General features: G+C 34.6%; 1 protein-coding gene across 1 annotated transcript in view; it reads left to right on the forward strand.

Moving 5' to 3' along the window:
- The window catches only part of LOC129217747 (twitchin-like), a 364,621-nt gene that overhangs the window by 111,529 nt on the left and 226,108 nt on the right, over positions 1 to 26,984 (forward strand). The window contains 9 exon segments of the mRNA XM_054852086.1: positions 1,887 to 1,963; positions 4,794 to 4,960; positions 13,821 to 13,888; positions 16,603 to 16,950; positions 18,237 to 18,343; positions 19,114 to 19,232; positions 23,617 to 23,853; positions 26,418 to 26,457; positions 26,643 to 26,739. Coding sequence (XP_054708061.1) covers positions 1,887 to 1,963; positions 4,794 to 4,960; positions 13,821 to 13,888; positions 16,603 to 16,950; positions 18,237 to 18,343; positions 19,114 to 19,232; positions 23,617 to 23,853; positions 26,418 to 26,457; positions 26,643 to 26,739 — 1,260 coding nt within the window.

Below are 26,984 nucleotides of genomic sequence, written 5' to 3' on the forward strand. Positions count from 1 at the left end.
TTTGTAACCAACATCCAAGTTTCTTTTTATTTGTTAATAAGTTAGATTTTTCTTCATTAAAATTCTACAAATCAATCTTCATTTCTTTTCACCCTAGAGATTGAGTTTTTTGTTGTTCACATAGAGATTGTAAAAAAAAAAAAAAAAAAAAAACTTGACAAAATGCGTCTAATCTCTCTTGTTCTCGTTATAGTATTTTCCTTATTTTATGAGTGAAGACTTAAAATACAAATTTCCTGGAATGGTATACAGATATTGATACATTAGGGGTGTCCATCTCCCCAAAAGCAATGAGATCCCCCCTGCCCCCCCCCAAATCCCTCAAGAACACCCAGAAGAATAATATTTTGTCAGAAAAACAAAGAAATGTCTTGAAAAACATTCCTGGTAAACAAGTTCTATGATATAACTTGGGCCATGACCCCCCCCCCCTCCCTACATTCTTTTTGCATAAAATTTTTAGTTTCAAATTATTTCAATTTTCAGAAAATTATTTGATTTTTCACAAAAAATGGAGCCCTGGGAAAAATTCTGCACAGACTCCTGTTATGCATATTTTCCCCTTTTTTATGCTTTAAAATACCATAATATATAATTCCATAAACAAATTAAGAGTTAAACAGCTTTTTAAGATGTTTATTTCATGTCGGATGTTGTCTGCTTTGCACATTCTACGTCCGACACCAACTATTCTACGTCCGACACCAAGGGAAAAAAATTTTGTGCTATTTATCCGTGAATTAATTTGGTGAAAAAGGAAAAATTATTCATATTTCAGCTTTACTTTTCAACATTCAAGTAGTCAAAAAATCTGAAAACAGTTCATTGAGCTGAAACTTGGGTTTTTTCAACGTACGTCAATTTTCAGTTCCCCTTTCATCTACGTCCGACACCATGAGGTTTTTTATTTTTAATATTTATAGTTTGAATTTTTTCCAGCAATTCTATAAGTTTTTATATTGTTCCTACATACATAAGTATTGAGAAAAAAAAATTGGCTCGGTTCATCCATTTTAACTCTAAAAAATATGAACCTTTATTGGTAAATTTCGCGCAAATTCTACGTCCGACACCGTGGAATTGCCCTAGTATTAAATAAATACTTCACTGAATATAAGTAAGTCTCAATTAATATTTAAAATGTTAATAACAAGAACTTTATCATTTCATAATAACAAAAATAACTTTTCACTTTCTGCAAAATATTGCTGTATGAGAATCAGTTTTTTAAAAACTGCTTGTACTATTATATAATATGAACTACAGACATAACTATTAGAATAGACTACATGTGGTACTACAAGGTTAAAAATTACTAGATACTGTCTGACCACGGATTGTACGGAAAGACAAACATCCGTTTTACAGCCGGAAATGGACGAATCTATTTTTTTTTAGCGACGCCAGCTTTTGCAGAAGCAGAGTCTCATTCAAATGATCGGAATACGCGCATCAAATTTTTACTTTCCCCCCTCATTCAGATAGATTCGTCTTATCTGGAGTTTTGAAAATTTCATACAATCCGTGGTTGGACAGTAGGTGGCGCTAAAAACAGAGGAAAATTTTTCACATTTCACTTTGCCTCACATTCCCCTACAAAGTTTTAGTTGAGCAGAATAATTTATTATTTTTTCCTTAATATTAAAATAAATAATAGTCTAGCAAATGATAATCAATATTTTTTAGATTTTATTTGTTGAATTATTTTTAAGATCAAGCCTAAAATTAACAATACTAATAATAATGAAATTAAATTACAAAATCATGTACGCATTTAAAAAGTTGTGTATATTCTTTCGTCTGGGAACAAAATGCTGCTTAAAGCAATGAATTACATTGATATTCTCTTTGAACAATTTTTTAAAATTTATTTGTTATACTTTCAGAATGTTAATGTTGGAAAATCTGCGGAGTTTACTTGCGAAATAGAGTCAAAAGAAAGGGCCACCGTCAATTGGTACAAGTAAGTCGATTCCTGATTACTAAACACCTAATCTCTCATGGGAACGTAAAGCGCAGTATTTCCAAATTTTATATTTTTCATTTGTTTTTGCATTTTTTAGTATTTTTGTCACCTATTGTACTTTACTTTGAGTGTGCAAGCTTGTTTATTTGGTTTCAGCTGAAAATAAAGCACGAAAAAACCTCAACTTCTAACATTTCACTATCGTTAGTAGGGAATTTAAAACGGGTTTCTTCAAATATCTTAAAAAGTCATTTCCGCAAATACTTTGCTTTCCCTTCCCGTGGCAGTAATTAATTTGCATTACACTTTCAAAACGAATTGAGACTACACAATTTACCAGACAGCCCGGTTTTTGATTTCTTGTGCATTATTAATTTGGTTATGGTATCTAGTCTTTTCGATTGTAATAAACATTTTTAGCTATGCATTATTAAAATTTTGTTAATGAGAGATAAATATTTATAATAGCTATAATATCCATGAGCCGATGTTAAACACACAATACCTACTCCACCAACGTTAAAAATAGTTATTCTTTTTGCTTACTTGGTTTGATTTCATTCGCATTTTTTACTCTCCGTTTTTCCTGCATGACGTGCAGGGTCTTTTAGCAATTTCTTTCACTGTCTCTGCATCGCATTTAAGTTAAAATTTACTGGAAACATACGCACCCACCACGAGTTTATTTAATTATTATGTGAAATTATGTTTTTCGCAGATTTTCTTGTAAAGAACTTCTGTAAAAGTGCCGTGAATCATGTAAAAGTAGTAGTTTTAAAAGATAACATCTAGATAGTCGGTAATGTAAAATCTAGTTTCGTCGTTAACACAGGGTAAAAAACAAAAACTTTGGCTGTTGTAACATTTTGAATTTATTTTATAAAATTATTTGTTCTACTCAACCTTCTCAAGCAGTCAGCGCCATTTCAATCTATCCATTCAGGATGACAGTAGTATAATGTGTGTTGGGTAGTCTGACCTGTAAATAAACACTGCGCAAAAGATAGTTTTCAGAAATTCATGATGTCTTTGAAAGCTGTAGCATTTGATCACGGTGCTAAAAACATTCTTATTGATATGTGAAATCGATACTTAAAAGATAAATAAATAAATAAAAATAATAATGTTAACAATAATATATAAATAAAGAAACAAGAATGGTTATGGTCAGGGTTTTTTTTTTTTTGCTTGCGCGTGTGCGAGGGGGGGGGGAGGTAATTTTAAAGTACAGCAACCAATTTGAATAGCAATTGAGAGCAAGAGTAATGTAAGTCAATTTTTTCCCAATTTGTACTTTTTCATCAGAAATAAGTTTTAATCTTATCCTGCGGCACGCGAAAGTGGTGTAGGTCTAGGCTCAACCATTTTCCGGTAGACAGCCGTTGTAAAACGAAAGAATCCAGTTACACCAGTTGGTTGACTTTATGACGTCAGCGGTTGATTCGATGACGTCAAGGTGATTGTCTATCATGCATATAGGATATTTTCATTTGTTTTCACCAACCGGCAGCTATATAAGATAGCGCCAGGGTAGTCATCGGTTAACCGCGATTAATTGGTTACTCTAGTTGAACATACCCTTTGTTTTATTGATCTACACCATCTTTGCTCTCAACAGCTCAAATGCGCGCTTATAGTAAGTAGACTAATGCAAAAAATTCTCATCCTTTTCCATTTGCAATTATGAAGACTCTCAATAACTCGAAGCGTTTTAACTCGAATGTTCCTTTATCTCAAAAATTTATTGGGCTCCAAACTCTTAAAAAGTCTGTGAGAACTTCTCATAAATCAAACTACTAATAATTTTGCAGGTTTTCTGCCGTTCTCTTGGGAATTCGTATCATCTAGAGTTGACTATATGGAAGAAAGTTTCTGCAGCAAATTCTTCAAAGTAGAAACTGTTAAAACCTAACTAAACGAGCTGATGTGTGCATCACATGACTTCCTTTTTCTCAAATTTAATGTCATTTCCCCGTTATTGGCAATTTTAATGTGATTCAATAGTTTACTCTCTAAATATCACCAACAGTGGTCAAATCGAAACAGATTTTAAAAAATTAAAACAAAAATCGCCAAATTTATCGCCAAGTTGGCGACAAAACTTGTCGACCAAACGACTGGCGATATATCGCCAAGGGTCCGCCAAATTATAACACCACTTGAGTTTACATCAAAATGAACAATGATTTCCCCCCAAAAAGGGGCAAAAGACCCCTTTAGAAACACTTGAATGCAACCAAAACGGGAGGTGCACAACTAGACCCCACTAGGAGTCTGCGTACCTAATTTCAACTTTCTAGGACTTACCGTTCTTGAGTTATGCGACATACATACGCACATCCGCACGTACATACATACTTACATACAGACGTCACGAGAAAATTCGTCGTAATTAACTCGGGAATCGTCATTATGGATATTTCGCGTGTCTATACGTTCTTAGGCACTTATCCACGTGTGGTCGAGTCGAAAAAAAAAAACTCAATATTCATTCGTGGGTGAGTAAAATGGAAATTAGGTCGATTTTTGAGTGAAATTTTTTTCGCGAATACAATACTTCCTTTTTCGTAAAAGGAAGTAAAAATGCGAACCGCTCATTCCCTGGTCGGACTACCCTCGTTAGAAATGTTTGAAATAGTCCACGTTCGCAAGTGTCCAGAATTCGCAACTTAGCGTACCTCTTAATGACTCAATTCGTCATCGTGACACAGACTCAACGATTCCTATACAAAGATGAAAATGATTCAGAATCTGTTCTTCAAACTGAAATTTCTATTCATAGTTCTCATCAGCTCGATAATTATAAACTGCATTTTTGCCATCGCAGGAACAAGATCAAAATAGACGAGCCCCGGCATTACAAGATCACGTTCGAAGGGAAAGTGGCTTCCCTCTTCATACAGAGGACGACCCTGGATTTTAGTGGCGTATACACTTGCGAGGCCATCAATCAGTTTGGGAAGGATGAAATATCTGCCACTCTCTTCGTCATTGGTAAGTGCACTCTATTTTTCAAGTTTAGCAGTGGGCTTATTTATTTGTTTTTTAATTAAATTGGACTGCAGTAACAAAAGTGACACAACTCAAACAAAAAAAAAAAAAAAAAAGGTGAGAAAAAATTAATTTGAATTTTGACATCTTGAATTCAAATTATGTTTTCCGCAATCACGAGTGCGTGTATGTAGGCGTGTGTGTTTGTATGTGGGGGGTATGTGTGTTTGTGAGTAGGGGGTATGTGTATGTGTGTGTAGGCATGTGTGTTTGTGTCTGAGAGCTGGCATAAGTGTATGGGTAACTGTGTGTGTGGGGGGGGGTATGTGTATGTGTGTGTAGGCATATGTGTTTGTGTTTGTGTGCAGGCATGAATGTGTGGGTATTTGTGTGTATGTGTGTGTATGTGTAGGTGTCTGTATGTATGCGTGTGTGTATGTGTTTGTGTGTGTATGTGTGTAGGTGTATGTGTGTAGGTGTATGTGTATGTATGCGTGTGTGTAGTTGTGTATGTATGCGCGTGTGTGTAGGACATGGATGCAACCTGGAGACGGCTTTCGCTATAGGAGCAGCATCGTGAGGACCCGGTCGACGGTGATGGTGCGGAGGGTGGCGGTGGGAGAATAAAATGATAGCACGCCAAAAGCAGTCAAATGAAAGCAATAAGCAATCGTGATTGCTCAAAAAAAAAAACTTGGAGAAAATCTAGGTCTTTAAGCCATACTGCTTTTAATACATGAAATACACATTTCTGCTTTAGTCCTGGCTAAAGGGCGGTAATTTACTGAACATACTGCTTTTAGTTGACTAATCTGCAAATACTACGATATGTACAAAACATTTATAATGCCGCACCCCGGCATCGAAAGTGAAACAACTCAAAGTTTTGGAAAAACATACAACTGTTAAGATAAATAAATACCTTTGTGCTGAACACTAAAGTAACAACGTATAAAAAGCACAAATTCGCTGATTACTGCAGCCATATGTTTTGGCGTTTCAGGGCACGCCTTTTTCAATGCAAAACGTAGTGAGCTTATGGATGAAAAGACATTTCAGGGAACGCTTTTTCAATGCAAAACGTAGAGAGCTTATGGATGAAAAGACATTTCAGGGAACGCTTTTTCAATGCAAAACTTAGAGAGCTTATGGATGAAAAGACATTTCAGGGAACGCTTTTTCAATGCAAAACGTAGAGAGCTTATGGATGAAAATACATTTCAGGGAACGCTTTTTCAATGCAAAACGTAGTGAGCTTATGGATGAAAAGACATTTCAGGGAACGCTTTTTCAATCCAAAACGTAGAGAGCTTATGGATGAAAAGACATTTCAGGGAACGCTTTTTCAATGCAAAACGTAGTGAGCTTATGGATGAAAAGACAAGTCAGGGAACGCTTTTTCAATGCAAAACGTAGTGAGCTTATGGATGAAAAGACATTTCAGGGAACGCTTTTTCAATGCAAAACGTAGTGAGCTTATGGATGAAAAGACATTTCAGGGAACGCTTTTTCAATGCAAAACTTAGAGAGCTTATGGATGAAAAGACATTTCAGGGAACGCTTTTTCAATGCAAAACGTAGAGAGCTTATGGATGAAAAGACAAGTCAGGGAACGCTTTTTCAATGCAAAACGTAGTGAGCTTATGGATGAAAAGACATTTCAGGGAACGCTTTTTCAATGCAAAACGTAGAGAGCTTATGGATGAAAAGACAAGTCGGATGTCTTTTCATCCATAAGCTCACTACGTTTTGCATTTAAAAAGGCGTGCTCTGAAACGCCAAAACATATGTCTGCAGTAATTTACGAATTTGTGCTTTTTAGAAGTTGTTACTTTACGATACAACTGTTGATTTAAAATCTAAATTGAATGTGCTCTTTCTTGCTACAAAAGTCGCACCAAGTTGGCTTACATAACTGGTGCGTGGTGGCGTAAAAACGATACAATGAATATTGACACATCATTAAAATTTCCCAATTTTGAAGAAAAATATATATCATTATTTCGGTACCTCAGAGAAAGAAAAACATCAGTCACATAATCGTGACTTTTCAGGAGAGAGGAAAAACTGTTGTCTGGCGGATGCAAAAGATGGGACGCGCGCTCTTTTAACGATGGTAAATAACTACAAAAGGATCTTTTTTTGAGCAATCACGATTGCTTATTGCTTTCATTTGATTGTTTTGATGTGCTATCATTTTATTTTCCCGCCAGCACCCTCTGCAGCATCACCGTCGACCGACTCCTCACGATGCTGCTCCTATAGCGAAAACCGTCTCCAGGTTGTGTTCATATCCTACACACACGCGCATACATACACACATACACACACACACAAACACACACATACACACACGCATACATACATACACCTACACATACATACAGACACCTACCTAGACACACATACACACAACTACCCACTACCCACACACTCATGCCTACACACATACTCATACCCCCCCACAAATACTCATACACACAACTACCCACACACTCATGCCTACACACAGACACAAACACATATGCCTAGACACACACACACACTCGTGTTTGTGAAAAACATAATTTGGATTCAAGAGGTCAAGAGAGGAGGAATGTGAGAGTAGTTCTTAAAAAAAAAAAAAAAAAAAAAAAAAAAAAAAAAAAAAAATTATTTTTTTTTTTTTTAAGAACTACTCTTACATGGCTTTATGAGGAAAATAGGGTTCTACAAACAATGCAATAACAAACTGAAATCTTCATTTTTTTTGGACTTGCGTCAGTCTGGCTCTGAGGTACAAAATTAATATTACTCAACCATCAGACATCACATCATTGCTTATTTTGTGCGTATTGCTATTTTTTTAAGACGAAATACTTAAAACTGCTATTGCGTAAAACCCTGATTTTCTCCCATGCTGTATCTTTTGAGCTGTGCCACTTTCGTTGCCAGTGTGAGATGTTTTGTTTACTGGATGGCTTTTGCACTGTAAAAGAATTCCGAAACGTTACTAGTTATTTCGGTCGAACGTCTCGGGATTTCACACGTTTTCCCCTATTTCCCCGTAAAAACAAATATCTTGACAAAAAGTTTCCTGAATCGCTACAAGTTGCACGCGTGCAGACTTTTCACTGTTGTGGAAAATATTTTTAGCAACCAGTTTAAAGATTCAATGAGAGCGGATAGCTACATTTTTGCAAGGCAGGAATTGCATGCAAGAGATGTGGGTGGTTCCTTCTTGCATAGCTTTGGTCGTGGTCGCTCTGATTTTTATGGAGCCTTCTTGGTAAATCAGGAAGGTTCTATTCAATAACACTAAAACCTACTTAATCTTTCTAGAAGGTTCCAGAGACATGACTGGCTTTAACAGGAGATTTCGCATTTCTTCAGAAAGTTTCAAAGTTAATTTCAGAAAGGTTACTGACTTTTAGCGGAAAACGTTCCTGATTTTTCTAAGATATGTTACTGGAAGAAATTGGGCACATCAGCTGCCTGTTATTTTCCAGGAACGTTTCTGAATCATTTTTACAGTGTGTAGTCTAAACTAATAATGTATGCATACAGTTCGGAAATATTTCTTCTAAATGATGAAATTTTAATGATGTGTCAGTGGTGATTATATCATTTATACGCCTCTACGCACTAAATATACAAACTAGCTTTGAGAGTTTTGTGGTAAGAAAAAACATTAAAATTAAGTTTTAAATCAATTATGAGTACGTTTAAAAAAAAAATAATTTGAATTTTGACATCTTGAATTCAAATTATGTTTTTCGCAATCACGTGTTTTTTTGCGTGTGTACAGGCATGTGTCTGTGGGTATGTGTGTGAGTGTGTGTGTGTAGGCGTGTGTTTGTATCTGTGTGCAGGCGTGTGTGTAGTATGTGTGTGTGTAGGTGTGTGTATTGGGTATGTGGTCAGACATGAGTGTGTGGGTTTGTGTGTGTGTGTAAGCGTGTGTTTGTGTCTGTGGTCAGGCATGAGTGTGTGGGTTTGTGTGTGTATGGGTATGTGTGTATGTGTGTGTAGGTGTATGTGTGTGTATGTGTTTGTGTGTGCGTCTGTGTGCATAGTTGTGTATGTATGCGCATGTGTGTAGGACATGGATGCAACCTGGAGACGGCTTTCGCTATAGGAGCAGCATCGTGAGGAGCCGGTCGACGGTGATGGTGTGGAGGGTGGCGGTGGGAAAAATAAAATAATAGGACATCAAAACAGTCAGTGAGAACAATAAGCAATCGTGATTGCTCAAAAAAAAAAAAAAAAAAGAGTTACGTCTTTCGCCGGGGTTACGAGATATGTTACATTTATATAGCAACAGGTACGATCTGGAATTGAAACCGTACAGTTATGTTAAAATCCAGTGTATTGTAAAAGTTAGATAACTATAAAGGAATCATTTATTTACAGAACAACGCAAGTATGGGCCTTATAGTTACACTAAACGGAGGTATTAGCAAACACAGGCACTGATTACGAAGAATTAAAACATTACGAAGTAACACATCATTGAATTTCAAAAGTAATAATTCTCAATAGTTTATCTTTGGTAAAGAGGCATATTTTTTGTACTCATCCCTTGGCCCTCGTCCACCAGTGCATATACAGCCGTGGTACTAAGCTGTGAACATCCCCTAAAAACATATCTATAGGAATAGAGAGAAGTTATCTTCGGATGAATATTCCCTTTTGTTAGCTTAAACAACTATTTCCGTTGTAAATATTCTTGACAGTTTCAATTATCGTGTTGATAGCCGTACAAAGATAAGTACACTGTAGAAAAAAATCAGAGAGAGGAAACGTTTCTGAATATATGGGACAGCTGCGGTTCATGAAATTTTCAAAAATATTTTGTAGTATTTCGAAATCTTCTTTCTGTAATTTTCAATAACCTTTCTGAGTATTTCGAAATGCTCTTAAATTTTCAAAAACGTTTCTGAGTTTTTCGTAAGTCTTTCCGAAATTTTTAAAACCCTTTCCGAGTATTTTGAAGTAATTTTTCTGTGATTAATTTTAAAATGTAAATCCTTACTACAATGTTGCGTAATACTGCGATCAGTTTCATGACATTATTAAAGGGGTGGGATTTTAGGGTTTCAACACCCTCATAAATTTTTCAAAATTATTCCAAAACATATTTTCTACTAAACTGTTTTGCTGAAAGACTTTTCAGTACTGTTTTATTTTTTTCTAATTTATTATTTTGTTTTCAGTTTCATTTAAAAATGAAATTATTATTACTGACATCAGCGGAATTGAATCTAATTATCTCCATTGCATCTTGATACAAGAAATTCAAAAGGTTTTATTGTGTAAAGGATACGGAATCTTAAAACTATTCACGCAAGAACCAGGGTTGGCTTTCTGCCGGCATAAACTAGTTTTTGCCGTGACAGTGGCAAAAACTGGTTATAACCGGTAAAAACCGGCAGAAACTGGCAAAATCTTAAAAGCATCTTTAATTACTTAAGTGATTGCTGAATGATATTTATTTAAGTATAAACTAAAAAATTAAGCTTCAATTCATCATTTAAAAAAATAAAATCGTATGCTAATGCCCTTGATTTAGTTCGAGAAGGGAACTTTTCAATTGCAGATGCTCGTAATGTTTGGATTAATCTAACAAAGGACGAAAAATCATATAGGTGCTCAGAAAGAGGAGCGACATACAAAATTAAAAGGCAGTTCTTATTTTAATTTGCTCACTTATATGCTTCATCTAAATTGTTTGTGATCGAAATTATCAGTTGTTCAAGAAGAAAGTGCCAGAATTTTGCTTGCCAATATTAACATAGATTTTGAACCAGTCACAAAATCTATGTAAATATTGTTATGGAAACTTATTATACTGTTAATATTGTATTGGAAACTTATTTTTCCAGTTGAATTTCTCCCGCTACCCCAGTTGCTACATGGTAGACCAGTTTAAAAAAAATACAATAGATGAAAGTTTCACGAACATTGCTTGTTCTTTCATGCATTGCCTGCTAGCTTCTGTTGCAAGAATATTCTAAAATTTCACATTTGTACATATTAGATTGAGAAACTGTTTAGATTTTAGAACCCACCTTTTCTAAAAAGCAACTGCAGGGTCCAAACAATGTAACATTTGATTTTAAATTGTGGTAATATCGTAATTAAATTGTGCTTTGGTTAATAATTATTTTTTCCCTGCACTTCCTATTGCATGTCAATAATTTAATTTTTATTCATTTTGTGAGTTTTTGCCAGTTTCTGCCGCAAATGTGGCAGAAAGTAGTTTTTGCCATGCCGGTTTTAACCGGTTTCTACCAGTGGTTTTGACCGCCTCGGCAGAAACTTGCCAACCCTGGCAAGAACACACAATATGCCTAAATTTGGCTAAACCAGAGCAAAATGCAAAAGTGTAAAAACAATGCCGACACATATAACTAGATTCAGCACTATCAAAAAGTGTTGTTTATCATAAATTAATTGCTAAACTGTTAAGTAAAGTGCATGTTGTACTGCAGACGGCATCAACCATAGAAAAGAAAAGAAAAGAAAAAAAAAACGTTATCGTTATATCCGACTTGGTGGCCCCCGTGATATTTCCATAGTTGGAATGAAAAATGCGTTCGTAAGCAAGCGTCAAGGAAGTACTTTGGGATTCGTACTTGGAAGTTTTTTTCTAGCATTAGCTTTTGTCTGATAAAGAGAAATTATCATAATATAATAAGACTTCAAAATTATATTACTGTTACTGCACCATACCACGAATAAAAATTATCGCCAATGCGAGCAAGTAACCCTTTTTGCCGAGTTGTTTTGTGTATGCGTCAACACTTTTGCTTCTCAGTTTTTTGGATACATAAGAAAACTATCTGTTTTGATAAGAAAAGTGCTATCGACTGGAGAATTCTAATTACTTCGGAAACTTTTCCGTTATATTACAAAAAGTTTCTGATTTTTTTTACAATGTATGAATCAGAAAGTCTCCCCTTGAGAGTAGCCTAAAACGACGAATTTTGTATCACTCATTAACAAAACAATCTTGTGTATCTAAGAGCGGTAATTGAAGATATTTTCCTTTTTTTGGCCGTAAAAAGCGCTAAGACATTGTCAAACTGGCTTTTTTGAACTACTTGCTTGTAAGTGTAATTTATGACATGGAAGTTAAAATAGTTCAAGCAAGTGTGAATGAGGAATTTAATTACTCTAAGAATAATTTTTAGTCTCGGTTGAACTTGCTTCAATAGCTTAACTTAGGAAATGCGTCCTAGAGTAAATCGTACTGACAGAAGCCTACATGATGAGGTTTAAGATGGTGCATGTCTAAAATTTTAATGCACCTGATAGTTTTTCTCAACAAATTTTTTTTCGTCATTTTTTTCTCATTATCAATTTTCATAACAAATGGATCATTAACAATATAAAACTTATAAAGATAGTCTAATTAAGGAGAAAAATATGACTTGAATGCAAAATATTGGCATATTAGAGATACGTTGGATTCATTGACAATGGAAACGAATTGTTTGGTCAAAGTTGCATCGAAGTTACTTACTTACCGGTATCACACATTACCTCGTTTTTTTCAATTTAAATCAAACAAGGCATTGATCAATAATCTTAAAATGTAGAATAAGCCGTTAAATCTTCTTTACTAATAATAAAGCTGAAAATCTCTCTGTCCAGAGGATGTCTGGATGTCTGCAGGATGTCTGTGACGCGCATAGCGCCTAGACCGTTCGGCCGATTTTCATGAAATTTGGCACAAAGTTAGTTTGTAGCATGGGGGTGTGCACCTCGAAGCGATTTTTCGAAAATTCGATGTGGTTCTTTTTCTATTCCAATTTTAAGCCCATTTTTCACAGAAATTTAATAAAATGGGAAAGAAATTGTTCTGAAAATTATCTTTCTTTTCTTTACTTCTTTATCTTTCTTCTTTTCTTCTCTTCTTTACTAATAATGAAGCTGAAAGTTTCTCTGTCCGGAGGATGCCTGGATGTCTGTAGGATGTCTGTGACGCGCATAGTGCCTAGACCGTTCGGCCGATTTTCATGAAATTTGGCACAAAGTTAGTTTGTAGCATGAAGGTGTGCACCTCGAAGCAATTTTTTGAAAATTCGATTTTGTTCTTTTTTTATTCCAATTTTAAGTCCATTTTTCACAGAAATTTAATAAAATGGGAAAGAATCTTTATCTTCTTTACTAATAATAAAGCTGAAAGTCTCTCTGTCTGGAGGATGTCTGGATGTCTGTAGGATGTCTGTGACGCGCATAGCGCCTAAACCGTTCGGCCGATTTTCATGAAATTTGGCACAAAGTTAGTATGTAGCATGGGGGCGTGCACCTCGAAGCGATTTTTCGAAAATTCGATGTGGTTCTTTTTCTATTCCAATTTTAAGAACAAAAATATCATAAGATGGACGAGTAAATCACGAAATTATCATAACGTGGAACCGTAACATGGGCACAAGCCAATTGGCGAGATACGAAATTATCATAACGTGGAACCGCAAGATGGGTACAAGCCAACTGGCGAGAAAATTCACCATACATTATTTGTAAATATACAGGCGAACCAAAAGACCTTTTGATTTTTCTATTACGGGCAAAGCCGTGCGGGTATCACTAGTATATACTAAGTCACTAAAAACATTAAAAATTCCATGAAAATGAAAAATGAAAGCATGAAGAGGAAACATGGCAGCGACGTAAAGCGATATATTTTTCTGTTACCGCTTAGTTGGAAAATAAACAAATTGCTGAGTTTATCGTTCGTAAGAAAATTGATCTGTATGCGTGAATGAACTAACTGGATTTTGAATGCATTTTATGACCTTTTAAAATCTCCATTGTGTTTAGGGAAAATTTATCTTCAAAATTCAATTATAATTGTTTGTTTTTTTCAATGTAGAGCCTGGCATGAAAATGCCAGAACTGAAGGACATTGAGCGAGGAAAAGCTACACCTTTAGAACCAATGGTAAGCCGTACAGGTTTTGTATTACTATGTATTTCTTTTATCTTTACTAAATTTTTCCTAATGTAAATTATTTTGAAGTTCCTTGATATAATTCAAATTATTTTGAAACAGAGTTCAAATTTTGTATGCTTTATTAATTACTAGCTGCATTGCCCGGCTTTGCCCGGTATACCTTGAAAATAAAAATTGTGTCAAGTGATGTATATTCAACAATCAGGCGTAAAAAATAAATAAAAAAAAACATCATGATTTCCCTTCCAAACAATGACAACAGATATTAAAATACTTTTAAGAAATTAAATCCAGAAAGATGGATTTAAAAAGCGTAACCATGGAAACACAAAATAAAATAAGTTTAAGGAATTAAAATGCGAAAGACCTGGTTTACAATTTGAATAGAATCGAGATTTCTTAAACTTGATTTAAAAAGGCTTGTAACTTTTTTTTCCTTTCGAGACAAAAGCTTATTTTTTCGACCATAGGTCGAGTTTGATCTGGAGTAAAAAAAAGGTCGCTTTTTCCAATGGCGTCAAAAAGAAAGCTGTGGGACAATTCCTTCATTTTTTATTTATTTATTTAATGAAGAAAGTAGTGCCTAAATTTCAGCTAAGCCTAAAAAAATTGGAGCTAAAAACGCAAATAACTCCCGCCGTAAATTGGTTAGAGCATTGAAACAAATTGCGTAGAACGCAGAAAATTCTACCTTTTCTAACGATATGTAATATTAATATGTGCGCAAGTAATTTTTCACCCCCATATTTGAGAATTTGCGTGAAAATTAGACATAAATTGGAATTAAAAACGAACTATTCATCGAATTTTATTCGAACTAGTCTGCAAACCTTTTCAGGACTTAAAGGAACAAACTGTGAAAATTTCAGGGGAACCAGCCGGGTAGTTCTCGAGTTTTACGAATTCAAACACACAGACGCTTTTTGGGTACTTCATTTTATACTATGTAGATATATGTTTTAAATACATTATTAATACATTCTGTCGGTTGTAGTAAGTTTTAAAAATCGGCGAATGACGAACACAATTGTAAATGTAGGGGAATGTGGGGCAAAGTGATATGGTTAAGATGACTGATTTTTTTTTTTTAAATGAATAAATTGGAAATTGGTTTTGAAAATTACAGCACATAAAGAAAGAACATTCTACTTTATAATAAAACTTGCATCGAAGTGTTTTTTTTTTTTTTTGGTAGCAAATTTGAGTCTTAGAATGAAGTTGAAAATTTTCACTTTTTTTATGGTGCAAAGTGAAAAATTTTCCAATAAAATATTTTCTTTTTGATTATGAAACATATTTTTGATTAAAAGAATTAGTAAATAAAAGGTTAAATGAATAATAAAATGAATAAATCAATCAATGCATGAAGAAAAATAAATGAGCGAGTAAAAGAATGAATGAATAAGAAAATAAGTAAATGAATGAATAAATAAATGAATGGTGCAGAGTGAAAAATTTTCCAATAAAATATTTTCTATTTGATTATGAAACATATTTTTGATTAAAAGAATTAGTAAATAAAAGGTTAAATTAATAATAAAATGAATAAATCAATCAATACATGAAGAAAAATAAATGAGCGAGTAAAAGAATGAATGAATAAGAAAATAAGTAAATGAATGAATAAATAAATGAATGGTGCAAAGTGAAAAATTTTCCAATAAAATATTTTCTATTTGATTATGAAACATATTTTTGATTAAAAGAATTAGTAAATAAAAGGTTAAATGGAATAATAAAATGAATAAATCAATCAATGCATGAAGAAAAATAAATGAGCGAGTAAAAGAATGAATGAATAAGAAAATAAGTAAATGAATGAATAAATAAATGAATTACTAAATAAAGGAATGCAAATGAATTAATTAATAATTCATTAATTGTACAATTTATTTAAAATACGAATAATTTAGATATTAATGAAATTAATACTGCATTGAATATAAGGAGGTCTCAATTAATATTTAAAATGTTAATAACAGTAACTTTATCATTTTATAGTAACAAAAATAATTTGTAACTTACAACAAAATATTACAATATGAGTATCATATTTTAAAAACTGCCTCTATCACCAAATGCTTTAATCTTCGGCGGTATTTTTTTCCTGACTGGAGTAGACTACATATGGTACTATATAGTTAAAATAATACTAGATAGATGGAGCTGAAAGCAGATAAAATGTTTGACCTATTCACTTTTGCCCCATGTTCCCCTACATAAGAATGATGTAATTTTTTTCTGAAATTATTTGGCTTGCAATATTAATGTTGAAAAATTTATTTTGAAGCAAGAGATGCAATTGTGACAATTATATTTTAAGTGTTCACGAGCAATAAAAAGGGAAGAAATGGATGTTTGTTCCTCTATTAATATGGCGATAGAATGACCAGTATCAGTAGACTAAACGACGTGGAAAATAATTATATTAGTGATATAAGGAAAATGGAAGGTACACTGTTACCTCTCTTTTTCCTGATGACTTTACTTTCCGACTTTTTCTTGTAGGAAAAAAGGCACTGCAAGATATGTTAGAATAAGTCAGCGTAATGTCTTTAAAAAAAAAACGCTTTAGACCAAGTAACTTGTTGCTGTATTGCTTTTTACAACGATACTATGGAGCAACTGCCTTTTCCTATGAATAGAAGGAAGAGCACTTGTTTTCGTGAATATTAATTTGAAAATCACTTTTTCTTTTCTAGCCTGTTTTCGAAGAAGCTGCTCCAGAAAAGAAAACTGCCGAGGTTAAGAAAGTTGTGAAAAAGAAGAAAAAGGTTCCCGGTAAGGCCGATGAAGAGGAAGAAGAAGAACCTTCAAAGGTCCCCTCCAAAAAGGAGGAGGTTCCGGAAATCGCAACAGACGATCAAGGAGGCAAGAAAGCTGGGAGGTCTCCTGTGACCATTGTTAAGGAGGCTACACCGGAACCTACTGTAGGGAAGGATTCCCTGGAACCTCCAGGAGGTCCTAGCAGCAGAAGAGGCTCAGGAACATTGTTGACTTTTACACCTCCCACTCAAAGAAGAGGGTCAATTACACTTATTGCTGATGAGGTATTTCATTTGAGATTATGACTAACGTTCTTTTGAAACACATTGCGGGTTTTTACACCCCCCATTAAAAAAACGAGGGTCAGTTACTCTGATTGCTGATGAGGTGCTTCATCTGAGATCATGACAAACGCTCTTTTGAAACATATTGTTGACTTTAACACCTCCCACTCAAAGACAAGGTCAACTCCACTAATTACTGATGTAGCGTTTCATTTGAGAATTTGACCAACGTTCTTTTGAAACACCATTGTGTACTTTTACACCTCCTATTAAAGAACGAAGATCAATTACACTGATTGCTGATGAGATGCTTCATCTGAGGTCATGACAAACGCTCTTTTGAAGCATATTGTTGACTTTAACGCCTCCCACTCAAAGACAAGTTCAACTCCACAAATCGCTGATGAGGCGTTTCATTTGGGAATTTGACCAACGTTCTTTTGAAACACCATTGTGTACTTTTACACCTCCCATTTAAGAAAGAAGACTGATTACATTAGTTGCTGATGAGGTATTTCGACATACATCTTACATTTTCCAAGTAGTTTTGGGTTTACCTCTTTAATAGTTTTTATTATTGGCCTCTATTTTCCTTTTGGTTTGGCAGAGCATTAACACTCGGTGAATTATATTTTTTTGAAGCATTTAGCACAAGACGAAATACACCAATATATATACAAAAACTATGAGACTAAGGTCACATACTTCTATAAGGAAGTTATTGTATCGTAAGCGCAGCTGTAGCATATTGCCTATAGGTGGCGCTCACACAATCTGAGCGATTACATATATGAGTGGGGACAAAAAAAGTACAAGCGGTATTTATATCTATTCTCTACAAATGCTTGTTAGGATAAAAAAAAAAGATTTAAGTACCCATGTATTTCTACAATTGAGTACTTTACAACCCTTTTTGCTGTGTCATTCCAACATAAAGTAGTGTACTCGGCTTAGTAAATAGATCTAAATTTCCGTTGAAAGACTTCTTCGTTACCAGAACGGGCAATTTTTAGCGGAAAGGCAGCAACAAATTGCCAGAGAATTGAAGGAAGTCGTAAACAGCAATGGTGAATATTAAAATATATTCCGTTGATCGTTATTATTAATCTTTTTTTTTAAATAAAAGTGATAAAAAATCGACCAACTTATTACCCAACCCAATAGAAAAAGGCAGAGTTTAATTTAAAAAGTTTCGTTAGTCGATTGTTATAAATAATTAATGTTAAGAACTAGAAAAAAATCTATGAATGATGGTTATAAAAGCGCGCACTTTTCTTTGCTTTTAGAAAGGGCTTCTTACGGATGATAAAGGAAATGTTAAGAAGCTTAGACCAGGAGAAGTTTTGGAAGTGCGACAAAAGAGAAAGACAAGTACAGACATGAGGAGAGCTAGGTAGGGGAAAGAAATAATTTTTAATTATTATTTCAGTTGCATGTTGTAAGTTTTTTTCTCTAATGAGTGATCGATCTAAATTTCAAAAAGTTTTATTTTGTTGTGTTAAAGCTAAATAGGTTTTTCCAATTACGATCTTATTTTTCACTTAGTTATTAAATGAATAAAACTTTATACATTGCTTTGGTGTAAATGTCAAAAATGAATCATTTATCTTAATTTACTATCTTTGTCATTCACTGGGGGAAGGGGGTTGTCATTTGAAAATTGGATTTAGTACACTGTTAAAAACTTTCCGGAAAATTTACGGTAATTGTTACTGGCATCCATGTTGCCAGTAACTATTACCGTAAAAATCAAATGTTACTGTAAAATTTTACGGTTTCCTCGGTAGGCCACAGCAACCAGTTGGCGCTGGGATCGCTTATTTCTCCGGTATAAATTACCGTAAAAATCAGCGATGCGTCGGCGATGCAATTTTACAGTAACAATTACCAGAAAATCTTCCTGAATTTTTAACAGTGTAGCATTTTTATTTAAAAAAGTAATACTAAATCTATTTAATACTACTGATTCTAAATCTATTCCAATTTAATGATTTCATTAACTTCTTTACTTCGGCGAATTAATAAAATGCGCATTCTTGACGTAACTTTCAGTGTCCTATTGCTTAACACTTTTTTTCCGCAAATACCTTGGAAACTTAGTTAAACGTTTTCAAAAGACGGACTTAATCGTTTGGGTCTTAAATGTTATGTTCAATTTTTCAGCGTATCTGAAATCGAAGAACGCGTTGACAAACCTTCAACACCTCTTCGAAACGTTCCAGAAGATGAGGAATGCCCACCAACTATTGTGGATTACCAGGAAAATGTAACAGCGGTTGAAGGTGCGTAACAAATTTCCGAAGTGTTGGTTTCCATTGTAGATTAAATATAGGGCTTGCATGTTTGTTCTTTGATACGAACCCAGGGGTGATTGTGTTCCGGTATTTTACCGAATTACCGGTATTTTCGGACGTATTTCCGGTATTTTTATGTCCGAAAATACCGGAATTATGTTTTTTTCTTTTTTTTTGTTATGCTTTTATCTCCCTACCTCCGCAATTTTTTTAAATTATAAAATACACATCAAATATACCTGCAAGAGCCTTAAGATGGACAAATAAATGTCAAGATAATTTGTATAACACCAGCTCAAAAGTAACTTTGTAACCCATTAAAAATTTAATCACATGTACACACAATATTTTGACTCAGAACTATTTAATACTATGGCAAAGGTGCACTTAAGTAATAAAGGTCAAAGATCCCCCCCCCCCCCCGGTCTCGCTTTGAAACTTTCAGGTATTTTTTGATGAACTCACAATACGAACCATATATTTTTAAATCAAAATTTCTTACTGGGTACACAAGATCAATTGCATGTATTAAGCAGCAGTGCTGCGTAAATGTAGTCCTCAAGTACGATTCTATTGCTTTTAAACTTTTGTTCCAGGTCACTGACTAAAATGATCTTATTAACTATCTCTTCTTTACTTTAGCATTAACCTTTTAATTGCTTAATATATGAAGGGCCACGGGGAAGAATGATCATAGTCCACCATGCTCAAATTTCCCTCATTACGTTTCTGACCTTGAAATCCCGAATCGTTTCCAAGTTAGACTCATTCTTCCCTGTTAAAACTCGCTCACTATGCAGATTCTTGCCTAAATAATATTTCTCTTGAATACTGTCTGCAATAATCTACGTGTTCCCATAGGTTAACCAGAAGTTTTTTAGAAAAATGGACTTTGATCATTCTTTCCCGTAGGCCTTCATATTAATTGCTGCTTCTCTTGGTAATAGATTAGTTTAATCTATTACCAAGGAACAACACTATACGTCTGTAAAGTTTTAATTTTCTATCTTGGTGTTTATCTTAGATACGAGAAAATCGATTAACTGTGACATAGTTCGAAATCCAACAGTAGCAGTCTGCAGCATATCAATCACTTGCTTGCTTGACTAGTTATGGCATTCAACAGCAATAAATTTTTAATTAAATTATCATCTTACATAAATACGACAAAATCGATCAACTGTGAAGGAGAGCAAAATTAAACTATAGTAGTTGGCAGTACTTCGATTACTGACTTGCTTCTACAGCTAAACAGTAATAAAACGGGTATTTAAATTATCATTTCAGATACGATATAATCGATCAACTGCAACGCAGAGCAAAATTCAGCTATAGCAGTCGGCAGAGCAACTATCACAGGATTGCGCCAAATGTTGTAGCAGTCAACAACAATAAACGATTAATTATCATCTTAGATACGATAAAATCGATCAACTGTGAAGCAAAGCAAACTTAAATTATCGTAGTTAGTAACACATCGATTAGACTTGCTTCTACAGCTAAACAGTAATAAAACGGGTATTTAAATTATCATTTCAGATACGATATAATCGATCAACTGCAACGCAGAGCAAAATTCAGCTATAGCAGTCGGCAGAGCAAATATCACCGGATTGCGCCAAATGTTGTAGCAGTCAACAACAATAAACGATTAATTATCATCTTAGATACGATAAAATCGATCAACTGTGAAGCAAAGCAAACTTAAATTATCGTAGTTAGTAACACATCGATTACTGACTTACTTCTACAGCTAAACAGTAATAAAACGGGTATTTAAATTATCATTTCAGATACGATATAATCGATCAACTGCAACGCAGAGCAAAATTCAGCTATAGCAGTTGGCAGAGCAAATTCACCGGATTGCGCCAAATGTTGTAGCAGTCAACAACAATAAACGATTAATTATCATCTTAGATACGATAAAATCGATCAACTGTGAAGCAAAGCAAACTTAAATTATCGTAGTTAGTAACACATCGATTACTGACTTGCTTCTACAGCTTAACAGTAATAAAACGGGTATTTAAATTATCATTTCAGATACGATATAATCGATCAACTGCAACGCAGAGCAAAATTTAACTATAGCAGTCTGCAGCGCAACTATCACAGTATTACGCCAACTGTGTAGCAGTCAACATCAATGAACGATTAATTATCATCTTAGATACGATAAAATCGATCAATGGAGACTCAGCTCGAAATTCAACAACTGTAGTCGGTAGCAAAAAAGCCACTGGCTTTCGCTAATTGCTAAAGCAGTCAACAGCAATTAAACGGTTAATTAAGTTATCATCTTAGATACGATAAAATCATACTGGAGGGAGCAAGTTCAACCATTTCCTTAGAAAATGCCGAGGCAAATGTCTCAAGTCACATGGTTCTACTTCGACGAATGAAAAGACACGCTTTACGTGAAACGAGTGGAAGAAACCTGATTTCTTTCAATACTTTGAATCTATCACCTGACTTGGAATCCTTGCTTCAAGAATTGAAGGCTTGACTCTCTCCATCTTTTTTTTCCTTCTCAATGGATAAAATCAATCTAATGAGACGCAGAGCGAAAATTCAACTAGCAGTCGGCAGCGCAACGATCACAGGCTTGTGCCAACTGCTATATAGCAGTCAACAGCAGTAAACGGTTAATCTTAGATACGATAATCCCGACCAATGTAGCCGAAGTTCAACTGTAGCAGTTAACAGCAGTACGATTACAGGCTTAATGCAACTTCACAGCCATCAACATCGATGAAATTATTACTTATCCATTAAACGTACTTCTTCATTGTAGAATCTGTGACTACTTGATTCACAAAGTAGATTCGAAAATATGTCATTGAAACAGTTTTAAACAATTTCAGTAAAATGTCAGTTATAAAGGGTGTCCCAAAATTAACGCAAGATTTGAATTTGCCACCATTTTTTCCATAAATTGTTGGCAGCCATGAAAAAAGAACAATTTGACAGTTGAGAGTTTAGGGTTAGTAAAAATGGGGTGTTATTGTACCATACAGCTAGAGAGAGTGAAACATTTCAATGACTGCATAAGGCATTTCCTAGTCGCGTACTCTGTCATTTCGATCATCAGAATTGGCACCCTAGATCGTGTGATTTAACATTTTTAAATTTCTTCTTATGGGGTTATTTGAATTCAAAGGTCTATGTCAACAAGTCCACAACCACCCGTGCATTACCGCGTTGCGATACCGAGCGCCAATAACAGTAACTGCTTGACCAGCCTCAACTTTCATTATTTTTGAAACAATTGTTCAATAATGAAAGCGCGTTATTGTATCGTATAACACTCCATTTTTGATTACCCTAAACTCTCAGCTGTCAAATTGTTCTTTTTTCAGGGTTGCCAATCATTTATTGCAAAAATGGCGGCAAATTCAAATCTTGCGTTAATTTTGGGACACCCTTTATAAAAAATATTATAACCAGGGGTGTTCCCATAGGGCAGTGGTTCTCAACCTTTTCACCACTGAGGACCACTTGTACCTTTCAGAATCCTTGGCGAACCACATAGATATTATTAATATAAAAAACAAAATAAAAGGACATAGATAGCGCCAAATTAACACGTTAATGACTCCCTTGGTCTTGCTTCTCACTTGAAAGTTTCTCAATATTTGGCTCGAAAGAAGTTAACGCCAGTCTCATAGGAGCATTCAAATTTAGCAACCTATTTCAGTGTTTATTCTTGATGACACCACATGACTTGCGGACCACAGGTGATCCGCGAACCACAGGTTGAGAATCACTGCCATAGGGTATAACTCCATATACACCGTATACTCTCAAACATTTTTTAGACAAATAGCGTATGCATAAAAAGTAGTCGAAAACTTTGTACTGCATAGTGAATAAAATATGACAACGTATATAAAGTACAAATTGAGAATGGAAAAAGGTTAAAAAACCAGCAAACAGCTGTTTCGGCACTCTAAAATTTTTTCCTTGAGTGCAACTGTCCTCTGGAGTTCTGACGTAACCTTGACGTCATCGTTTCCGGTACTGCTCTCATATCTTTTACAACTCGTCTCTCATTCCATTGTTCGCCTCGACTGTGTTTTAGTTGGGTGAACCTGTCTTCGTTTTTAATGCACTGATGATGGCACTTGTATTTTAGAGTGCCGAAACAGCTGTTTGCTGGTTTTTCAACCTTTTTCCATTCTCAATTTGTACTTTATATACGTTGTCATATTTTATTCAAATAGCGTATGCCTTCAAGCTTCAAAAAATTTCATATTATGACATATTGTGCATATGATCGCATACGCATATTGTGGGTAATGGATTACTGGGTGTATACCCTCAGAAAAACTGATGGGAACATCACTGATTATAACTTTGACTTTACCAGGAGCGACGGCGTATCTGAGCGTCCAGGTGGAGGGAAACCCAGCTCCCGAGTTCCGTTTCTACAAGGGAGAATCCGAGATCTTCGAGGGAGGTCGTTACAAGATCGTCACAGACGGACAGACGAATTCCGTGTATTTCTGCATACGGAAAGCCAAATCCGCCGACGAAGATCGGTACAAGGTCGTGGCCTACAATAAACTCGGAGAGGACAGCATCGAAATGAGCTTGTTCGTGTCCGGTAAGTGACCCTTTCGAGTGTATTTGGATCACAAAAGTCAGAGCATTCTCAGGGCTTCCTACGATATAGATACCAGCATATGGTCATGGGTTGCCATATTTCCGTTATCAATTAGGAGAAAGTTGTCTTTATAAATTGGTTGTTTGTGTTGGCTTAATATATCTATCATCATTTTGTACAAGCCTTCTTTCACAAAGTTTATGCTGTTCAAATTCCAACCATTAGGACCACAAGTTAAATCTATATATATAAAAATGAATGTTTGTCTGTATGTCATCCATGAACTCAAAAACTACCCGGCAGATTTGGCTGAAACTTTCACCGTTTGTTATTTTTGGTACTGGGAACGTTTATAGACCAGTTCGAAAAAAATCCGATCGATAGTTCCTTTTTTATTCCAATTTTAGTCACAATCCATTGGATAAATACGAATAAAATTATCGGCTGCAGAAATTAATTCGCGTGAAAGATCTCATTGATAAGAAGTTAGCTGTTGTCATTTTTCTTGAGTTTGAACAAATAAATACTTTCTTTATTGTTTTATGGCTTTTCATGCAACGGGGGGGATTTAAAACTTTTTCGAATTGATATTTTTAGCGATTGATTGATCTTGCAAACTGCGTGAGTACAAAATTTGAGTATAGTCACGGCTTCACTTGATACCTGGACCGATTATTATGAAAATTGCTATATATATGTATTTTTCCACGGAGAAGGTGCATAATATGCTCATTGAAGCCACTCGCCACCAGGTGGCACTGCAGAGTAGCAACTTCTGCCCCGTTCAACCGATTGTCATGAAAATCAGTATAATGATGTATTTTTTTGTTGGCGTAGCAACTCGCGTCGGGTACAGCTAGTATAAAATATAATAAAGAGTTTCAATAGGGCCGCTGTCAATAGCTGCATTAATCATTATTTAAATATAATTTTCTCCAAAAACGTTCTACCTTTTTGCCTTGAAACGTTAGTATAACTGTGGGCCATCTCATTGAACGAAGAAATGATAGGCTCTCCCCCAAACCGGCAACTGAGCCCACATCACTTGGGTGTTTCAAATCACAGATAATGGTTTTAACCGCATCGATAAATTACATGAACATAAGGTAAACACTGCAGTAATGGCTAGTGTTTCAGTAGTGGTCACTTCAAGGCTTACTTATATACTTTGATGAAAGAAATGAACAATAATAACGTGATTTATGTATTAGAACTTACACTGTAAAAAAAATCCGAATCGTTGCTGAGTATTTCCATGGAACGTTTCGGGATTTCAATAGTTTTTATCCACTTCTTGGAAAAACCAAGTACCATTGTTAAAAAGTTTTCTTGAATTGCTACAAGTTGTCCAGATGCATACTTCTCTCTGTTGAAAAAAATATTTTTAGCTCCCAATTTAAAGATTAACTAAGAGTATTTATAAGGTGTATCGGCTTCGATTCGATTACGGCTCGTCCATGCTGATTAAATCCCCAAAAGGAGCAAATAAGTATGGACTACGCAGCTTTGCAGGAATTGCAATTAAGCGAGATGCTTAATACTTGCAATTCTGGCTTAGCTTTGGCCATTTTCGCAATACTGCTTTTGCGACTGTTTTGATTAATCAAGAATGTGCCAAGCTGTTACATTATCACTAACCTAAGATTACTCTGAAGTTCCGGAGACACGATTGGCTTTAAATGGGAAGATTTCTGGATTTTTAAGGAAGGTTACTGTATTTTATCGGAAAACGTTCCTGGTTTTTGCGAGATATGTAACTGGTAGAAATTAGGCACATCTGCTGCCTGCATTATTTTTCAGGAACGTTTCTGAATCGTTTTTACAATGTAATGTAAATATCATATTGAATCCATTTCATTCATCAGTTATTTGAATTTAAAGTGAGTACTGTAAATTCTTCGGATGGGAGAATGACAGATGGTCACTACATTTTGGAGTGGCCACTAATGAATCAAATTTGAGGTTTGGGAAAAAATGGATAAAAATTTTAATAATTTGATATTCTGGAATTTTTAGAAGCTGGGGCGATTAAGAAAGAGTTGGGCTATTATATGCTCATTGAGTCTCAAGAGAAGTATTCAATATTGTAGACCCACAGTTTACAAATATACTTCACTGTAGCTTCTACTAGTGCGTTTTAAACCTTGGAGTGATCACTACTGATGAAGCACTACCTTAATTGAGTTTAAGGAACCCTAAAGCAATTCTTAAAATTCCAATGATTGCTTTTTAAATATAAGCTCTCGTTATAAAGATAATACTTCAGTTCTAAGATAATAGTTTAATTTATTATGTTGTGCATCATTATTAAAAAGCATAAGCATTTTAAGTCGTTTAGTTTGAAAAAGAAACTTTTAGATATTGTTCTGTCTTTGCAAGAGGTTTGTATTAACTTCATGAAGCAAATTTGTCTATATTGTTCTTGGAATGGCAGAATATCTTTCACAAATGGCTAGTCACAAATTCAGTTATTGGAGTGTTAAAATCTAATGGTTATTCATTAACTAATTTGAAATTTATAGTGAATTCCGATGCAATTTATTCATCCTTTTTTTTGTTTTTAGATGAGAGTGGAATGGACTTTAGATCCATGCTGAAGAGAAGGTATTAATGCATTTTCTTACCATTTCATAAAAACGCTTTGCATGAAATAAACATATAACTACGCGTTAAATTATATATGACTGATATGTAAACTAACACTGTTTAAAAAATAATCTTAGGACATCAAAATACTGTTTTTATTATTTATTACTGTTTAAAATACTTATTTTTCTCGTTCCTGGCAGACAATATGCTAAATGGGGACGAGGAGATGAGGATCCAAACTGGGGTGGACTGAAACCCGGAGAACAAGAAAGGAGACCTTCCATTGGGGATCTCAAAGTAAGATTAGAGTGTCTATTTGGAAAAAAAAATCATTGGAGTTACCTGAAATTTTCATATGACTTTTTTGTATATTAAAATTTCTCCATATTTTTTTTAAAATTTTCAACTGGAACAATTTGATGATTATTGACTATCTTTTGAATTTATTCTCCAGCACATTTTGATCAAAAAATGCATTGCTGATTTTTTGTTATTAATTACGCAATTTCTTTTAAACAGTTACACTTCTGAAAACTTAATTC

This window comes from Uloborus diversus, chromosome 2, assembly GCF_026930045.1.
Source record: "Uloborus diversus isolate 005 chromosome 2, Udiv.v.3.1, whole genome shotgun sequence".
NCBI classification, from domain to species: Eukaryota; Metazoa; Arthropoda; class Arachnida; order Araneae; family Uloboridae; genus Uloborus; species Uloborus diversus.